Raw genomic sequence first — 18,855 nt, forward strand, 5'->3', positions numbered from 1 at the left:
GGAAAATGGGACCAAGAGGGTGGAGTAGAAAGAAATGGTAGAGATCAGCTATCCCACCATTAAACAAGACTGTTACTAAAAAACTCATCCCTTAGATAATAATCAGGAAATAAGACCCTAGATCCCTTTAGGGATGAAAGTGAAAGGCTTCAGACTCAACATAAAAAGTAAAAGTAAAGCTATTACTCACTGGTCTCAGCAGGAAGAAATTCTTAAAACCAAAACCAACAGACTTCAGGGCTAAAATTAAAACAAACAAAACCCCCCAAACCTAGGCACTAAGGAAAACCCCACACCTTGGCGTAGGGAAAAAAAAAAACAACCCAAAAACCAAGCTTGTGTTCTGGCTAATAATTAAAAAAGAAAGGCTACAAAAGAAAAGGACCTCAATTTCTTTCCTCCTCCAGAAAATGACCTCCATTAGGCCTTTCCCATCAGAGAAGGGGGCATTCTTGGCTTTGACTGAAGATTAAAGAAAAAGCTTCTCTTTCCTCTCTCTCCTCATCCAAAGGAAAAAGTTTCAACTAAACCTAATGACAGCAGAGGGGAAGAAAAAGGCCTAAAGACCGTAAGGGAAGGAGAAGTCCTCAACTTCACTTGATCTCCAGAGTAGGGGAGACCTAGAATTCAAACCTTAAGGCATAATAAGCACAAAAATGAGTAAAGAAAAAAATGATCTAATGTCACATGAAGAACTAAATTTGTGTGTGACTGTGACAGAATGCTGTCATAAGGGAAAATAATTTGTGCTGACCCACAGGGTTGCAAACATAGCTGCTGATAAACTGCAAGAACTCTGGATGTTCTCAAAAACAGAATGTCTTCAGGATAAGAAAAGGACTTAAGTTGCTAATATGTCAACTGGGGAACAATGTTTGGTGAAGAAAAGAAGCCAGAGTTATTTGATCAAAGGTATGAAAACTGGGGCAATTTAGGGGAAATTTTGTAGTCTCTTGCAGGCTGCCTGTGCATTCACAATTCAGAGTGATTCTTACTACAAAATTCCTTAAAAAAACTTTTAACTTTTCTCCTCACTTTATCTTTCCTGTTAAATCTCCCCTTTCCTATTTTTGTTGAAGGCAACACCAATTCACGTTTTTGACCCATCACAGAGATGACTAAAACCTGGAAGAGGGTAGTAACTCAAAAATACCTGTAATCAGAACCTCAAAGAAAAAAACCTTATCCTAGTGACAAATTCCCTAAAAATCAGAGTAGTCCAAATGGAAATGAATGACTTCAGGAGACAAGAATTGTTAAACCAAAGTCGAAAGAATGAGGAAACAGAAGGATATATAAGACCTCTCACACCGAAAACAACTGACCTGGAGAACAGATCCAAGGAGAACTTAAGACACATAGGATTACCTGAATCCTATGACAAAAAAAGAACCAGGATGTCATATTTTAAGAAATCTTTAAAGAAAATTGCTCAGAAATATTAAAACAAGGAGGCAATGTAAAAAGAGAAAGAATCCAATAATCTCCTGAAAGAAACCTTGAAATGAAAACTACTGACATGAAAAGTCCGAAGCATGTCACTGCCAAAATCTTAAACTTCCAATGAGATGCTAAGCAAGTAGAAAGAAGAACTGGCAACTGACTTGATAGCAGGGTGAGACAGAATGAGAAATCCTCCTGGACAACACTCGTCTTGCTAATCCAGGAGAGTGGAAGAATGGTGGTGGCTTCTAGAGAAACAGGAAAATTTGGAAAAGGGGAGACTTATTGGGGAAAAATAATCAGTTCAGCTCTGGATGTCTTAAAAAGACGTCCCTTGAACATCAACATGACATATCCAAAAGGTAAATGGCAATGTCAGACTGAAACTCAGGGGAAAGACTCGGAGTTATGTATAAAGAGATGACCATTAAACCTACGGGAGCTGATGAGGTACTGAGAAAGAGAACAGAGGGAGATGAGAAGAGTGTCTAGAAGAGGAAAAGGGGATCACCTACAGTGAGGGAGCAAGCTCTGGATGATGAATCAGCGGAGGAGACTAAAGGTGAACTCCAAGAGAGCAACGTCATGGGGCATCCAGCAAAGGATGTTGGGCAACAGCATAAAACGAAGCAGACGCAGCAAGAAGGGCTACAGCTGAGAGAAGGCGGCGAGCAAGTGGAGGATGACAGTTTGAGGAAGGTAACGTGGTCCAGTGAAGGTCTGCTAAGGGTGGAGGAGACTTGGGCATATCTGAAGACAGCAGGAAAGGAAGAAGTTGATAGGGAGAGGTTAAGGATGTGAGAATGAGGAGAGGTGACTGAGGCTGCGAGAGAAGACAGGAGGGCATGGGATGCATTGTTAAATAAACACGAACCTGTAATCTGCCCCAAGGGACGCTGCAATAGTATTAAGTTCACTCTGTTTCTTACTGAGTTTTTTACTAACACATATAACTACATTGTGAAGTGGTTTGGGGTCTTCCTCCTGCATATAGGAAAAAAAAACAAAGAATCAACCATAAGTAATGTTTCAGATCACATTATTATGTAACATCCCTTCTACTGTTAAGTAACCCAATTCTACCTTTTCTGCTTGGGCATCTTTCAGCACAGGGCTAGCAGTAAGAGCTACCGTGTGGCGAGTGCTATTTGCCAGAGCAAGTTTCAAGTTCTTGCCAATGACTTCAGAAAGTGGGGTACTCATTCTTCTGCATCGTTGACCGGGACCTAATGGAGTTTCCAAGGCTGCCAGTGCATCCTATTGATAGGAAACAGATTACTTTAGCTATATCATTACTTGGTGATTTTACATTCCAAATTTTTTACTTAGCTTGAAATAAATACATATTCCATATATGACAAAGTGGGAAACATTCAGATTTTAGGGCAGTCTTGTTTGAAGTACTATAGCAGATTGTTCAAAAACCAAGTCTGCTGGGCGTACTACAGAAAAACCTGAAAAACGTATATAAACAGATGCTGAGTGAGGTGAGCAGAAACAGGAAAATATTGTACATAGTTACAGCCTTAGTGAGCGATGACTAACTTTGATAGACTTGGCTCTTCTCAGCAATGCCAGGTTCTAAGACAACTCCAAAAGGTTCATGATGGAAAATGCTATACACATGCAGAGAAAGAATTACGGAGTCTGAATGCCAGTCAAAGAATACTATTTACTCTCTTTTTTTGCTTTGTTTTGTTTCTTATTTCTCATGGTTCATTCCTCTGGTTATAATTCTTTACAACATGACTAACATGAAAATGTTTAATATAAATGTATATGTAGAGCCTACATCAGATTGCACGCCATCTTGGGAAGGGGGAGAAAATTTAGCACTCAAAAGCTTGTGGAACTGAATGTTGTACACTAAAAATAAATTAATTAAAAAAAAGAATGACATCTGAAAAACCAAGCCTGCTTAAAAAATTTTTAAAAATCCTCTTACTCAAAAAAAAAAAAAAAAATCAAGCCTGCAAAAATTTTACTAGTTTGCCATATTTATTCACTAGGGCCCCAGAAAGAAGTAACTGAAATAGGAAATATATGATCATCACTTACTCACTGTGTGAATGAATATAAATCCCATTAGCCAAAAGAACTATAAGAGTGCAGTTCACAATATCTTCATCACAACCACCTTTACAGTAGAGCAATACTAGAAGTCAAAGGACTTACACATGGCCTCATAGCAAGGAAACATTTTAGCATTTTCAAACGCTGGTCTAGGTGTTCTAATGCATCAAGTTGCCTGCTTTTTAATGTATTAAGAAAGGATACACATTAAAAAATGGAAGGATGAATACAATAAGAATAACCACAACTCATGTTTAGACTGTGCTTGAAGGTTTACAAAAGAATTGGTTGTATATGGCAATGGGGTATAGAAATCTATCTTACCCTAAGGGAAAATAGAAGGGGAAAGGGATAATGGGGTGGGGGAGATAAAAGGGAAGGCGCATTAGAGGAAGGGGTAATCAGAATGCATGTCATTCTGGGGTTGGAGGAAGGTGAGAGATGGGGAAAATTTGGAACTCCAAATATTACGGAAGTGAATGTTGAAAACTAAAAATAAATAATAATAAAAAAGAACTGGTTGTCTAAGTATTATTATCCCCATTTTACAGATGAAGAAACTGAGGCCCAGAAATGTTAAGTCCCTTGTCTGTGGTCTTATAGGTAAAAGTAGAGCTGGGATTCAAACCCAGGTCCTCCTGAACCCAAGTCCAGCACTCTTTTCAATGTTACTTAACATAAGAGTAGCTAAAATGAGCTGAGGCTCATGAAAAACGCTAGATATTCAAAAGGTTTTACTTCTTAAAAAATGAAGAACAAGGAGGGTAAACTGGGAAAAAGACATAGTTTAAAACAAATAACAGAAAGGAGGCTGACTCCTGTTTTGTCCCTATTTTCTTCATTAAGACAATGATTTTCCTACTGTGCAAAACAGATACTGTGCAGAAAGCACTGATGAGAAACCTTGAAAGAGGTGGCAAGAAAATACGAGCAACCCCCCGCCCCTCCCTCCCCAATGTCAGGTCAGTCACACGAAAAAGTCCCTCTAGGAGCCACTGTTGTCCACAGTGGTTCTTGTGCAGCACAGTGACCAGCACAGAGGAGGCTCTAATTGGTGCTAATTGACTGACTGACAGGATTTGAAGATATGACCACAGAACTCCTGCTGGTCATCTCTAATGAGTCTTGGAGAAAAGGAGAATTCCAAGACCCAAAAGGGAAGAAAATGGCACATTTAAAATCTAGATAAATACGCCTGACATCATTCAAAATGTATATGAAATAGACAAGAGGTCATCACAAAGAGCAAGCACAAGCTCACTTTCAACAGGTCATACCGAAATGAATTTCCTTTTTATTTAGCGTCCCTGGACTACAGATTGGGAGAATTCAGATAAAGGTTTCTTAATTTCAGCCAGGCGCTTGACAATTTCTGAAATATTCTTCAGGCTTGTTAGGAATATAGGCCATCTCCAACTAGGAAACACTCCACAGGTGCTCATATACATTTGATTACTTATTTTGACAGGAAAAAACACTCCAAATTCCAGGATTAGAAATAGTGGCTAGGGTCCTAAATCAATCCTCCCAAAGTCTGTTTAGCACATTACTATTTCTGAACTATATTAGTGGTAGAGAATCTAACCACCACATGCAATAATGATTCTTTAGGCAAATACATTTAGAATTCAAATTTGCAATTCCAGTAACAAGGGTTGGATCTCTCTCTCTTCTTGGTTTTAGGCGCAGGGGTTGACTATGCAGTTAGGTGAATTCCTAACTGTCTGAACATACACGCCAGGATAAAGCATTTGTGTGCCCTAGGTTGTTAGGTTTGAAAATTGTGGCCTTATGTATTATAGTCCATTGGAAGCTTTAGGCCATCATTCCAGCACATGTGAGTTGACTTCTAAAATAAATACTGATGGACTATGGAGACTCGAGTTTTTTGACATCAAAATTTTGTTTTTAAGAAGACAAGTATTCCTTGTGCACTTCTTAATGCTATCCCCTTAGAAGCTAACTGTTTTGGCATATTTAGGACCATTTCTTTCTGGAGCATTTGGTGCTAACCATTCAAACTACAAGGCTGACAATATTAGCCAATGAGTTCTTACCTTTACATCAAAAGAAGGTTTGAAGAGTTTGTCTTTGGACAGAAATTTAGATGGCGTGTCAAGATGCAGAGAAGGCTCTTTCTGAAGTGGTTGTACTTCAACAGGAGGGGCTGAGGACTTTCTAGTGTGTCGTGAGATCACAGTATGAAAAGTTTTACTCTGGAACCTGTTTACATCTAAAGGTGGAACAGCTGGTCTTCTTTCGGGTTCCAGGACCATGCTAGAATTCTCTGAAGTATCTGAGTAAGTCTTGTCTACTATCATCTGAGTTTCAAAACTTTCTGCTGCAGGATTAAGAGAAATAATACAAATATGAACCAATAATGCCCTCAACCCCAACCCCCCCGTCTAAAACCTAAAGTCCTATCAAACACATCGGTCTCAACATTGAGTATGGTCCATCTATTTTCCTTTTTCCTTGACATCTTTTTTTTTTTTGGTTTTTGGCAGGGCAATTGGAGCTAACTGACTTGCCCAAGGTCACACAGCTAGCACGTGTCAAGTGTCTGAGGCTGAATTTGAACTCAGGTCCTCCAGACTCCAGGGCCGGTGCTCTACTCACTGTGCCACCTAGCTGCCCCCATCTTTTCTTTTTATGTACATTACTTCTGGATATAACAGCCTCTGCCCCCTATAACAGTAAAGTCAAGCTCAGTGACAAGAACTGAGAATGGATGCAACATTCCACACTCACAGTGACCGACACCATTCCAAGGAAAGGAAGGAGGTATGTTGCACTTATTTTATTATACCCTTACAATAACAGGGTAGCTTTCAGCAAAGAATGTGTGCTAGAACAGGCTCACTTCTATATCACTGAAAATAGTTCTTTTAGAAATTCTGTTGGCTCAATCCACCTCTAGGAAAAGAAAAAAACCAGGAGAGTGCTCTTTCAAAAACGTTCTTTAGCAATTTGTATTTTTAAAATACAGTTTAAAGTGAATATAATCAATGTAATCTATACATTTTCTGTGAGAAAACTAAAGTCCACAATATAATGTGCTCTCCTTTACTCAATTTCTTTTCATTATTATTATGACTGAATGGTAATCACAAGACATCTTATGCCTGCAGGCAAGGTAGGTGTTAAGTGTCTGTGAGTCATTGGCAGAATCAAATATATAACTGAAGTTGCTGCATATTAAAAACTACGAAGAATGAAAGTATAGGTTGCTTATGTTTTTGGAGAAACAATTAAAGTTTAATAATTTGATCAAAGTTATTAGGTTTTCATGTCATATTTGTTTAATTTCCCAGCTGTCTTGGAAAATGTCCCCGTTCAGAGAGCTGTTCCTAGCACTTTTCTCTAACTCTGACTTTTCAACAGTTCTGAAGTAACACCAATGAAGAGATGTTACAGAGCAAGGGTTCTTAATGTGGGATCTATGAACTTAAAAAAATAAACTTTCTTCTCTTTCAATATAATTGTTTTCCCAAGTAATCCCATGTTTTTTACTTAGCATTTAAAAACATCATCCTGAGAATGGGTCCATAGGCCATGCACATCAGCAGACAACCAAAGGGATCCATGACACTAAAAGAGATAAAGGGCTCCTAATAGAGAGGATTCCCATTCTATTTTAAATTCATGGTGGCAATGCTAAATAAAAACCAGACCTTCCATTTTTACCACTTGTTCTTGTTCTAATTCAGCTATTTAAAATTTTTTTTTGAGAGATTATGGAAACATCCTTAAGTCTTTGTATATCTTGGGGGTTACAGATGATGAAAATTATCTGTGCTATATTTCCAACCTCAAATACAATTTAAAAGAGTAACATGCCCCCCCCCCCAAAACCAATAAAAAAAAAGAGTAACCTATGAGGATTTAGTTGGACTTTAAAATACAAATGCCCAAACTGCAAAAGCAAAAATCAAAGCTCTTTCCTAGGACAGAGACACGATATAATTCAGTCTCCCTCCCACCAAGTTGTTGTGCTCCAACAATAGAATATAAGATCTATGGGAACAGAGGCTGTTTTCATTTTTGTTTTTGACTACCCTGCACGCAGTCATTTGGTAAATCAATGCTGCTTTGAGTGAGTTTCATTGGTAAAATAAGAGGGTTTGAACTAGTATATCTATGATCCCATGAATCAACTAGTGATAAATATTCATAACAAAACAAAGTCAAATTGGCAACCTTGTTTGCGTAGATTTCCAACCATGAACTTGCATTCGTCAGCTCTCTTCCCCAACTTTGCAGTCTCCAATATCCAATGCATAGACACTGCAGGTAATCCCCACTTCTGTGCAGCTTGATATTTAGAGCCATCTGGCTGTTTCACTATAAGATGGGTACTGGCAAGCATATCATTCTTCTGACTGTCCTTGCGCACAAAGAATTCTTGAACTCTGAAATTGTTAATGCAGACATTTAATGAGCTGACTTGGCTAATACAGTAATTTATCTGGGCTGGAAGCAAACAATCTAGGAGGCTGGACAAGATATAGCTAAGTTCCGCTGACTAAAAAACCCAGAATGCTACAAAACTACCAGAGATAATCACTTATTTAAAAAAAAAATTCAAAATGCAAATATTCCCAAAAGTAATAAATTTTTTAGTCTATGCAATTACTTACCTACTTACCTTCACTCTTCTAGCCAAAGGCACGTGAAAGGCAAGCAGAACAGAGAGCAGGTAACAATTATATTTCCTATCCATAAAGCTATTCTCAACTCTCCCAAGAGCTTTCACATACAAATCTCATTTGATCATGACAACGAAGCAGTGATGTTGGGTAGGAAAGATATATCACCTTTTAACAGGGGAGAAAACTGAGGAAGACAGATGTTAGGGACTTAACTACTGAGAAAATGACAGAGCTGGGTAGAAGGGAAATAAGGTAGTAAGAGTGTACCAAACTTGTTCTGTTCCATCCCTCAAGGAATGGAATGGGTTGGGATACCAAAACCAAAAACAGCAGGATGCCTTTCTGCTAGGTGTTAGGGAGGACACCTAAACCTGCAGAGAGTTTGGAAGCTTATAGACAACAGAATATACAATACAACCACACCCAAATTGCTTTGTGCCTATCTGAAATAGGAAACTGAACACTGGGCAGAAGTGTTCAGATTATCTGCCTGAGAAAATGTGAACAGTACCTAAAAAGCTACATTTTCTTCTCAAATTCCCATTAGGGGCTGAGAAAAGTATATTCTGAAGTAATTTTCCAAATTAGCCTGATAGATATGTAGCAGCTTACTGAGAGGCAATGTGGTCTAGAGAAAGAAATGTAAAAGTCTGTATCACTTCCCATAAATCTTCCCAAGAAGATGTTGACATTTTACTGGGGAAAGGGTAGAGAGGGGCAGACAGGGCCAGGACCCAGTTAAGTAAAAAACACAGTAAGAACAGACAAGAGAGGCAAAGGAGAGATCTAGACAATGCATGATAGGATGAAGAGTGGGTGGGAGAAACCAGGGAAGGATACCTAGAGAAGAAGAGGGGAGCTGAATACTGAAGAAAAATCTTCAAGGATGGAGGTAAGGACTGTATTCAAGGCGCAGGGATCACCTGGGCTGGAATGCACTGTAGCAGAATGGGAGCTTGGGAGAAAAGAAGAATGTATAAAAAGGAATGTTAGGAACTAAGGCTACAAAAGGAAATTTGGAAGCTAAACAGGAAGCACCTTAAATGCTGGCTATGATCTTGTATTTTATACTACATAGAGCTGGGAGTCACCAAAGGTTTCTGAGCCAGTGAGTGAGTGACATGATCAGACCTGTGCTTCAGAAAGATTATTCTTGCAGCTGAGTGAAGGATGGATTGGAAAGGGAAGAGCCTGCAGGCTGGGAGGCCAACTGAGGGCTGTTACAATGGTTCAGGTAACCAAGGCCTAAATTATGGTAGTGGCAGTATGACTGGAGAAAAGGAATGAGCAAAAAGCACTATGCTAGGAGCTGAGGATATAAATACAAGTGTGAGATAGTTCCTGCCCTCAAGAAACTTCCATTCTAATAGGGGAGACAAAGTTTTGCTCTAGGGAATCACAAGAATGGTGAATGGAGCCAATCTCTGCTGTCCAGGCCCTTCTAGAATTACTAGCACTAGCAGAGGAGAGCCCCTATGTTAGCTGGCAGTAGCTAGAGAGAGTGAGTTAGGTGGGTTTGCTCTCTTTCACACCAATCAGGATAGCACTCGTCCTGGGTAGGATTCCAAAGGTGAGGAGAGAGTGTGGAAGAGCAGGGTAAATGACAACTTTTCTGAGGAGAAAGGAATATGAACGGAAGGGATGCAAAAGCTGCTGTAAAGAAGACTTGGTAAGTTTAGTAGATGATATGGAGAGCTAAGAGAGGAGATGCCTTTGGAGTTTCAAATCTTGGTGCCTGGGAAAATCATGGAGCCACCAACAGAAACAGGAGAGTTTTAGCGGTGGGGCAGGTTTAAGGGTGGTTAACCCCAATTTCCATTCAGTTTTGGACACGTCAAATTTGAGGTGCCAACAAAACATTCATTCAGGTGGAAATAATATAAAACATGGGAGAGGTGGCCTGGAATGGAGCAGAGGCATAGGTCACTTTCAGTGATTCACACTATAGTATGTATGGCTCATTCAAATAGTACTCCTTTTGCACCATTACTTTACACACATATAATGTACACAGGGACAAAGACACATTCTATTTTCCATGTTTTAGAGTACACAACAAGGTTAAATGATAATGAGAAGGCCTACCTTGCTCCAAGCAGGCTTGCTATATATACCAAGGAATCCTTCTCTGCTCCAACAAATTGACTGAATGAAAGAACACAATTTTCTAAAAGAGTACTATTTCCTTTCAATACTGGTACTGGTGTGAAGAGTGGATTTGATTCCGGGTCAAAAAGATTTTGTTGTTCAACACAAGTAATCTTACAAGAGAGAAAACAAAAACAGGAATAAGGCATCACGGTGTAATGTAAGTTCAGTTATAAAAACTCTTGTCTAAATGGGAACCATTAATTATATCAGTGCAAAATTTGATTTTATTTATTCTCAACATAATTTTAATCTAAATGTATTCACACATGCATATGCACACAAACATACACACACACACACCCCTTTACTGAAAATAAATATAGGAAAAACTTTCAATTAAGAAGTAAACAAGAATAGTAGATAGAGGGCGGGCCTTGGAGTCAGAAAGACCTGCATTCAAGTCCTGCCTCTGATACCTACTGTCTGGGTAACCCTGGGCCAATCACTTAACTTCTCAGAATCTTAGGCCTCAATAAAGGGAGTTTCCTCATCAGCAGCTCACTAAAGCAATGAAATAACAGAGCTCATAAAAAAATTCCCTCCAGCATGCAGAACAAAGATTTATTAAAGCTAGTTCATTAGATGAGAATATTTGTATCCATCAGACTGGCCCTCATGTTAGGTCACTAAACCATGTTTTACAATTACATCTCTCTGCACCTCCCTTTCCCCCATAGAATGGTCACTTTTTAAACCAATGACTTCTTAAGTTACAACATTTGGCTTTGTTTCTGAATTTTTACCCAAGAGTGGTCAGCATAAAATCTTTTATTACACCAGAACTGTATATGCAACAACAATCGACAACCAACGTGTTCACAGCTATCCTTCAATCACAAATTCTGATCACTGTCTATTTCTAACAATGTTACTTGCTGATGTTTCAACTGCTAGTTTCCTCTTACCAGCCATGTATTTGTAACAACTTCTCCTACAGTTGACTCCACTTCACACCCCAGTAAAGGAACCACAGCATAGTCAGCAATAGTTCTGCTTTGGAGGGGCAGAATTTTTCCAGCATTTTCTTTAATAACGTCGACAATGAAAGATTCATCTTCTTCACTAAAACCCACAACAAGGAACTTCTTCCGGCTAAACAAACCTTCAATATTTGTAGAAGTCTCAGGCAGTGAATTGTGGCTGAGGAAAGACTGGTTATCTCCTTGTATAGTAGAATGGGTGGAATCATTAAAGATCCCAGTTTCTGACTTCTCACCTTCATCTGAAAAGAGATAGGAAAAAATTTTCTCAATGGGAGCAAATACAGATTAGAACTATAATTTGTTGCCGGAGTTAAGACCACGAGTCACATAACTTTTTTTTTTCAGGCACTCACGTACTCTGAAGGCCAGTAATATTCAACTAAGAAGTGACAGCACCAAAGAGAAAAAGAAAATAATTTTTGGACATCTCGATCCTCAATGTGCACCCACCCGGCCCTGCCCTTTCTCAGAAGAAATGGCCAGAAAGATGAAGATCAGGCCCACGTCAAGAAATCCATAATGGAAGTGATACGATTTAGAAAAAACTGAGGGACTGATTTTCAAGATATCCTAAAGAACAACTGGGTGGGAAAATCAGAGATTATAGTATTATGCTCTGACCTACCTCCCTCCCATAGAAAATGTTAAGATTAGGATGGAATCAGAACTCCTAAAACTGGATGCCTCATTTATAAAGGGAAGTGAGGCCCAGAACTTAAACGACTTGCTTAAAATCACACTAACAGAAAGAAGCAATGCTGGGAGACTTGAACTCAGGCCCCTTGACTCGAAATTCTGTACATTCCTTTTACTAGATCACACTCATTCCTGAGGAACTTCTCAGAAAGATACATGAACTTTCAAAAGATATTAAAAATCTACACAGGAAACAATAGATGAGAAATATCTATTGCCCAGACTATGGCATACAGTTAGATGTTAGTCTCTTAATATGTCTACACTATATATATGTGTATATACTGGTCAGGAACTGCAGATGAATAGTAAGTTGGTTCTAAGATAAAAAAAGAGTAAGAAGTCAGATTAATTAGCATATCGTAAACTGCTGAGTACTTTCAACAATTCCAATGTGTTTCCCAAGCTTTTTAACACTAATATTCTCCCAATGATGCCTATGAGGATGCAAATCTTGCAAGGATCAAAATCTCTGAAAGTTAAGTAGTAACTTAAAAGGGCAATGGTTATAAATGTAGACTATTATTATCAAGGAAGCCTGCTGTAGAGGATGAGGGAGGCATTAAAAAATTCGTAATTAGAAAAGGATGGACAACATTGATAGAAAGCTGAAGTTGTATGCTGATACCTTTTAAAGTTAGTAATATTTTTGTTTTCGTAGCATGTACATTTCCCACATTCTTCCCTCAAGCCCTTTTCAGAGGGCAATGCCTTATAATAAAGAAAGAGAATGAAATAAGTCTCTAAAACTAGTAAAGAAACCCAGAAAGTCTCTTAAAAGTTAAAAGTCCTATTCCACACACATGAACACCCCCTCCTGAAAAGAAAGAGGAAGGAGACATATGTTCATATATCTCCTTTACAGCCAAACCTGCCCAGTCATAATTTTGCAGCATTCAGATTCACTTGTTTGGGTGTAGTTTACATTGTTGTAATCACTGAGGCAGCTGGCAGAGCAGTGGATAGAGCAATGAACCTGGAGTCATAAAGACCTAAGTTCAAATCTGGCCTCAGACACTACTTCTATGTCCCTGGGCAAGTCCCTTACCTTTTGTCTCCCTCAGTTTCCTTATCTGTAAAATGGAGATAATCAAGGCACCTACCTCCCAGGGTAGTCATCCACTGTGATCATATTTGCACAGTGCTTGGTACAGAGCAAGAGTTCTATGAATGCCAACTATTATTATTGTGTATACTGTCTTCTCAGTTCTGCTTATTTTCTTTTCTATCCGCTCACGTCCCCTCTCTATTCTCCATGCTTGCTATTCCTTACATCACAGTAATCATTCCATTCCATTCAGGTTCCACAGTTTGTTGAGGCATTCCCTATTGCTGGGCAGCTATTTGCTTCCAGTTCCTTGCTGCTCACCTGGCTGCACTACCTTGGGACTTCTGAGCGACTTCCATATCATCCTATAAAAGATTCCATTAGCCTTGCTCTGGCATGCCACCTCAGGTCTGTCACCGGATGGCGAGGCCATTAACACCAAAACACCACTTAAGAAGAAAGCTCAGGCCAGACACCTCCTCATTTCTCACCCACCATGGCTCTGTGTTGTGTACCTTCCTCGGCCACTAACCACACCCCACTCCTACCCCTTTGCTTTTCAGCTGCTTTTTGTGTTTTCTCCTTCCCCACTAGACAGACAGTTCCTCAAAGGCAGGAACTATTTAGTTTTTGGATTTGTATCCCCAATGCTTAGTTCAGTGCCTGGAGCTTAATGTTTATTGATTGATGGCTGCCATTATAAATATTTTTGTGTCTGCAGAACTTTTCTTTTAGTCATTAAACTCCTTGGGGTATATACATACATAGTAAAGGGTACTCTAGGCCAAAGAGTTCAGTCACTTTCTTTGCATTACTCAAAATCGACTTCCAATTTATAGCTCCACCAATGATGCCTTAGTGTGTCCATATTTCTACAACCTTTCCAACATGGACAATTCCCTTCTTTAGTCATTTTTGTCAATTTACTATATTAACATGGAATGTTAAAAGATCTAGAGAAAGGTTTCCAAAATATCAGATGAATTTTCTACAGAAGATTTATGAGAGGTCATGGATAACAATCACAAGATGAGAAGGCACGAATAGGATATATTACATAGAGTGCCTACACTATGCGATTACAAATACATCGAAGTATTGCCATGTACATATGTGTGAAAGAACTTAACAAGGTGATAACTACATAAACTTAAGAGGAAAACAACTCCTGAAATTATCCATTCCTTATAAATCTCAAGAGAATCAACATGGCACGGTGGAGAGAAAACCAGCCTTGAAATCAAGAAGAGCTGGGTTCAAGTCCCACCTCTAAATCTTACTGAATGTGTGACCCTGCACAAGTGACTTAACTTTAGTAAGAACAGCTGGTGGAGGGAGTTTCCTCAACAGGAGTTCTCTATACCAATGAAACCACAGGTCTGAACCACAAACAAAATAAACTGCAGTACTGCTGAAATTCCTCCTTGCTTCACAATGACACTGGAATCTCTAAACATGGTACTGATGCAAGTAACAGTGTCAAGGACTCTCAAAAGGGTCACTCTTTAGAGTAAGACTGAGCTTAAATGGTTAACTGGACCAAAGGTAAATGACCATACATTATGGATCTTATAAAATAAGGATATATTCTCCAAATTATGCCTAACAACAAAGGAGAACAAAAGCATCCAATTCCTAATTAAATCACAATATCCATGAAAGTAACAAGTCACAAAAACTGTAGGAAGAAAAACATTTTAAGAGATTCTAGTCAGCCTGCAAGCTCCTCACACAGGCACTATTTTTCTTTCATATCCTTAACATGTTTTAGCACACCTCTGTGCCAGAGAAGGTATTTAAATATTTATCAGTTATGATGCATCTTTAAAATATGGCCTTCAAACTTCCCTAATGAGTAATAATTATTTTCCTCTCTATGAGGATGGCTCCCAAATCGTATATTCAGACCCACTCTCTAGCTTGACCCTCCCAGTCCCACATCTCAAAGTGGATGTTCTTGAGGCATCTCCAACTCAATGTGTCCAACACACAGAACTCATCACTTTTCCCAACTTTTCTCTTTCTGTTGAGGATATCACTGCCCTTCCCATCATCCAGGTTTGCAAGCCCAGAGTCATCCTCAACTGGATTCTCTCTCAATTCCATATATGTAATCAGGCCAAGTTTTGTCATCTGCACTTCTCCCACATCTCTTCTATCCATCCCCTTCTCTCTACTCACAGCCACCACCTGAATGAACGCAGAACCACTTATTACATGCTTGTTTTAAGTACTGTGCTAAATGATGGGGATGCAAATACAAAAGTGAGACAGGCCCTGCTCACAAGGAACTTCCATTTTAGTTGGAAGAGACAAAAGGGGCCCAGGGCCCAGGAAAGGACTTTTTTCCTCAGGTCTCTCCCTACTCAAATTCATGCTCTACATGCCTGTCAAAGTCCTTTTCCTACAGCACAGATCAGACCATGTCACGTTCCTACTCAATAAATTTCAGTGACTCCCTATCACCTCTAGGATAAGCTATAGCACTCCTGTTTGGCATTTCAACCTTTTTCCAAGCTGGCCTCATTCTCCTTCCTCCAATCTTGTGACCCATTCCTTCCTGCCACGTACTCTATGATCAAGCCAAACTAGTCTTCTTGTGTTTCTCACTTATAATGCTCCACCTCCACCTCCATCTTCATGGCTATGTTCTAGCTGTCCAGTTTCCTAAAAGACTTAGGCTAAGTGACACCTTCTGCAGGAGACCATAACTGTTTCCCCACATGGTTATTTTTTATCTGCTTTGTGTACCCTTATACATGTGCATGGTGTCTTCCTCTGCCTTTAGAATCTAAGCTTCTGGACAGTGGGTCTTGTTTAGCTTTTGTCTTTTTATCCCTAGCACTTGATAGATACATAGAAGATGCTTTAAAATTTCTTTTTGAATGCAGGAGTTTGTCTTGCTTGACACACTCTCTCTGTCTCTCTCTTCATATACACACATGTACTTGTTGATTAGTTGGAGATTCAGAGGGATGATGAGCTCACCAATAGGACTGTTCAGCGACAGGACTTTCAAGAAACAAATGCAGTCAGAATCAGAAATCTATGCATAGTGTCTAATCATTGCAGTAAACAGAATTGTTTTCAAAAGATGTTAACAAAACAAAAAAAAGAAACCAATGTAAAAGCTTCTTTCATTTTAGAAGCCAAAACATTAACCCACACTACCCAAGGTTTCAATCTTAATCATTTTAGGTTTTAATCTGAGATGCAAGTAAAATTTACTGGATAAGTACTGACAGAACTGGGAACGAGACCTGGATTTTAGTTGCAGCTTAAAAAATCTCTTAGTGTCTGAGTTTCACAATTTACAAAGCAGAGGATAAAAACATCCCTCTCTTTCACAGCGATGTTTTAAGGACAAATAAGCTAAATAAAAATTAAAGTTGACATTTCTGTCAAATAACAATAAAACACATAATTTTGGAAACAGTTTTAAGAAAAAGTCCTAATTCTCATAAAATCAATTTGACTTATACAGTTCTTACCTATCATGTGATCATTCATATACTGGGAGAGTAAGTCTTCATCAGCTTGTTGATGTTTCTCCGTGTCCACGAATTCCTTCTTAAAAAAACTGTCATTTCTTTTGGAAAGTGTTGATTTCATTCCTGGTTGATCTGAAACAGTTATCTCCACTGGCTGATAATTCAAGTGGATGTATGGCTCCTCAGAAAGCAGATAACCTTTACTAAAACACTCCAGCAGCCATTTTGGTCCCACTACATGAGGCCTATGAAAACAGTAAATATAGTCATGATCTACTATTTGAAGCATGAAGACCATTCTTTGCTCAATGGTCTTCTATACAGAATTTCTATAGCCATGTTTATAATTTACAACAAAACCATTATCAATATGGAAACTGCTTTAAAGTATAAACAGTCAGAACCTGTGTGTCGATTTAGTCCAAAATTGTTTTAACTCATCGTCATAATCTCCAACTATAACATGGGTCACATCTTCATTAAGTTGATTAAAGCGAACTCCACCACCACAATTAATAAGTCTTCTCAGTTTATCTAATTTTCTGCCACTAAAACCACAAAGGTATATCTGCAAAGAAAGAATAAAAAAAAGTTGTGTTAGACTAAAGTATATTGGTACATTCATAATTCAACTGCCTTGAGGAACATCTACAGTTAGAGGGAGTGATATGGAAGAAGATCCAGCAAAGGAGACTCAGGAGTTGACAGACAGGTAAGAAAATCAGGAGAGTCATGTCCTGAAAGTCTAGGAAAAAAACAGCATCAAAGAGGTGATCAGCAGTGTCAAAGGCTAGAGAGAAGTCAAGGAGAATGAGTATTGAGAAAAGGCCACTGATTTTGGCCTTCACTATCTCAAGAACCACATCAGCCATTCTAAACCTTTTCGTTCTTTCTCATACTTCACACGGTACTCCCTCCCCTCTCATACTTTCAGCTGAGGATCTTGCCTTCAACAAAAACAATGAAATCATTCACCTAAGAAAGCTCCCACTTCTTACCTCCTCACCTTACTCACTTCTCCCACCTTCTCCTTTTTCCATTCTTCTTCATTCTGTGGTCTGGCTTTTGAACACCATTCAACAGAAACTAATCTTTCAAAAGATACCAATGATCTCTAGATTTTCTAACTGAACGGTCTTCTTAGTGCTTATCCTTCTTGCCCTCTCCGTGTCACTGCAGACTGCCCTCTTTTCTTGGACACTTTAACTTCGGCATGTTTTCACTACACTGCTCACTCTCCTAGTTTTTTTTTCTATCTGTCTGATTAACTTTTCATCTCCTTCACTGGCCCCTCACTCAGGTTATGCCTACTAACCACAGGTGTTCTCCAAGTTCCTGTACTGGGCCCTCTTCTCCCTCTAGACTTTTTCACTTGGTCATGTCATCAGTTCTTATTCATTCAAATATAATCTTTTTCAGATCTATTCATCCAGCCCCAACTTCTCTCCTGACCTCCAGACTAGAATCACCAACTGCTTATTAAACATCTTGAACTAGATGCTGCATAGAAAAATTGAACTCTACATGTCTAAACTTAAACATGTCTAGTACATAACACAGTATTTTTTCCACAAAACCCTCCCCTCATCCAAAAATGCCAAAGACTGGTCCCACCATCTTCCCTGTCCCCTTAGGCCTCTCACTTGAATTCATCCCACATAACCAACTTGTTGCCAAGTCCTACTGTTTCATCCCTCACATCCTTCCTCTTCTCTGCACTCACAGAGCTGACAGCTGACACTCTCGTGCAGAACAGCAAGCTCACTGATTCATCTTTCTGTCTCAAGTCTCTGCCCATTCCCATTCACCTTTTGCTTGGCTGCCAAAATGATCTTCCTAAAGCACAAATCTGTTCATATCATAGTCCTACTTGATATACTCCAATTGCTTCCTATTAACTCCAGGATCAAATACGAAACCCTCTGTTTGACTTTTAAAGCCATTACAACCTATCCTATTCCCACCTGTCCAGTTTTCTTACATTTTATTCTCCACCATGTATTCTAGGACCAAGCATCACCGGATTTTTCTTGCTGCTCCTCACACAGGACATATTTCAAATCCCATGTTCTACAAGAGGCCTTTCCTGTCCCAATCCTGACCTTCTGCTAATACCCTGCCTCTAAAATTACCTCCCATTTACACGTACATCTGTAACTTGTATGTAGGTAGTTATTTGCATGTTGTCTCCCCCATTAGATTGTGAGCTCCTTGGGTGCAGGAGCTGTGGTTTTTGTCTTCCTTTGTATCCCTAGCACTTAGTGCTGTGAATGGCACATAGTGATTATCAAATACTTGCTGACTGGTTAACTCAAAAT

The 18,855-nt window shown here is 39.1% G+C and overlaps 1 protein-coding gene across 2 annotated transcripts in view; it reads right to left on the minus strand.

Annotated features, from left to right (window-relative positions):
• TOPBP1 (DNA topoisomerase II binding protein 1) overlaps window positions 1-18,855 on the minus strand; it is a 50,479-nt gene that overhangs the window by 20,781 nt on the left and 10,843 nt on the right. For both annotated transcript variants that reach the window (XM_036759681.1, XM_036759683.1), the window contains exons 9-16: window positions 16,942-17,105; window positions 16,538-16,782; window positions 11,225-11,541; window positions 10,254-10,429; window positions 7,717-7,928; window positions 5,574-5,857; window positions 2,527-2,700; window positions 2,318-2,427 (exon numbers count right to left, since the gene is read on the minus strand). In XM_036759681.1, the coding sequence (XP_036615576.1) occupies window positions 2,318-2,427; window positions 2,527-2,700; window positions 5,574-5,857; window positions 7,717-7,928; window positions 10,254-10,429; window positions 11,225-11,541; window positions 16,538-16,782; window positions 16,942-17,105 (1,682 nt within the window). The remainder of the gene's footprint in view (window positions 1-2,317; window positions 2,428-2,526; window positions 2,701-5,573; window positions 5,858-7,716; window positions 7,929-10,253; window positions 10,430-11,224; window positions 11,542-16,537; window positions 16,783-16,941; window positions 17,106-18,855) is intronic.

Source organism: Trichosurus vulpecula, chromosome 5, assembly GCF_011100635.1.
Source record: "Trichosurus vulpecula isolate mTriVul1 chromosome 5, mTriVul1.pri, whole genome shotgun sequence".
Classification (NCBI taxonomy): Eukaryota; Metazoa; Chordata; class Mammalia; order Diprotodontia; family Phalangeridae; genus Trichosurus; species Trichosurus vulpecula.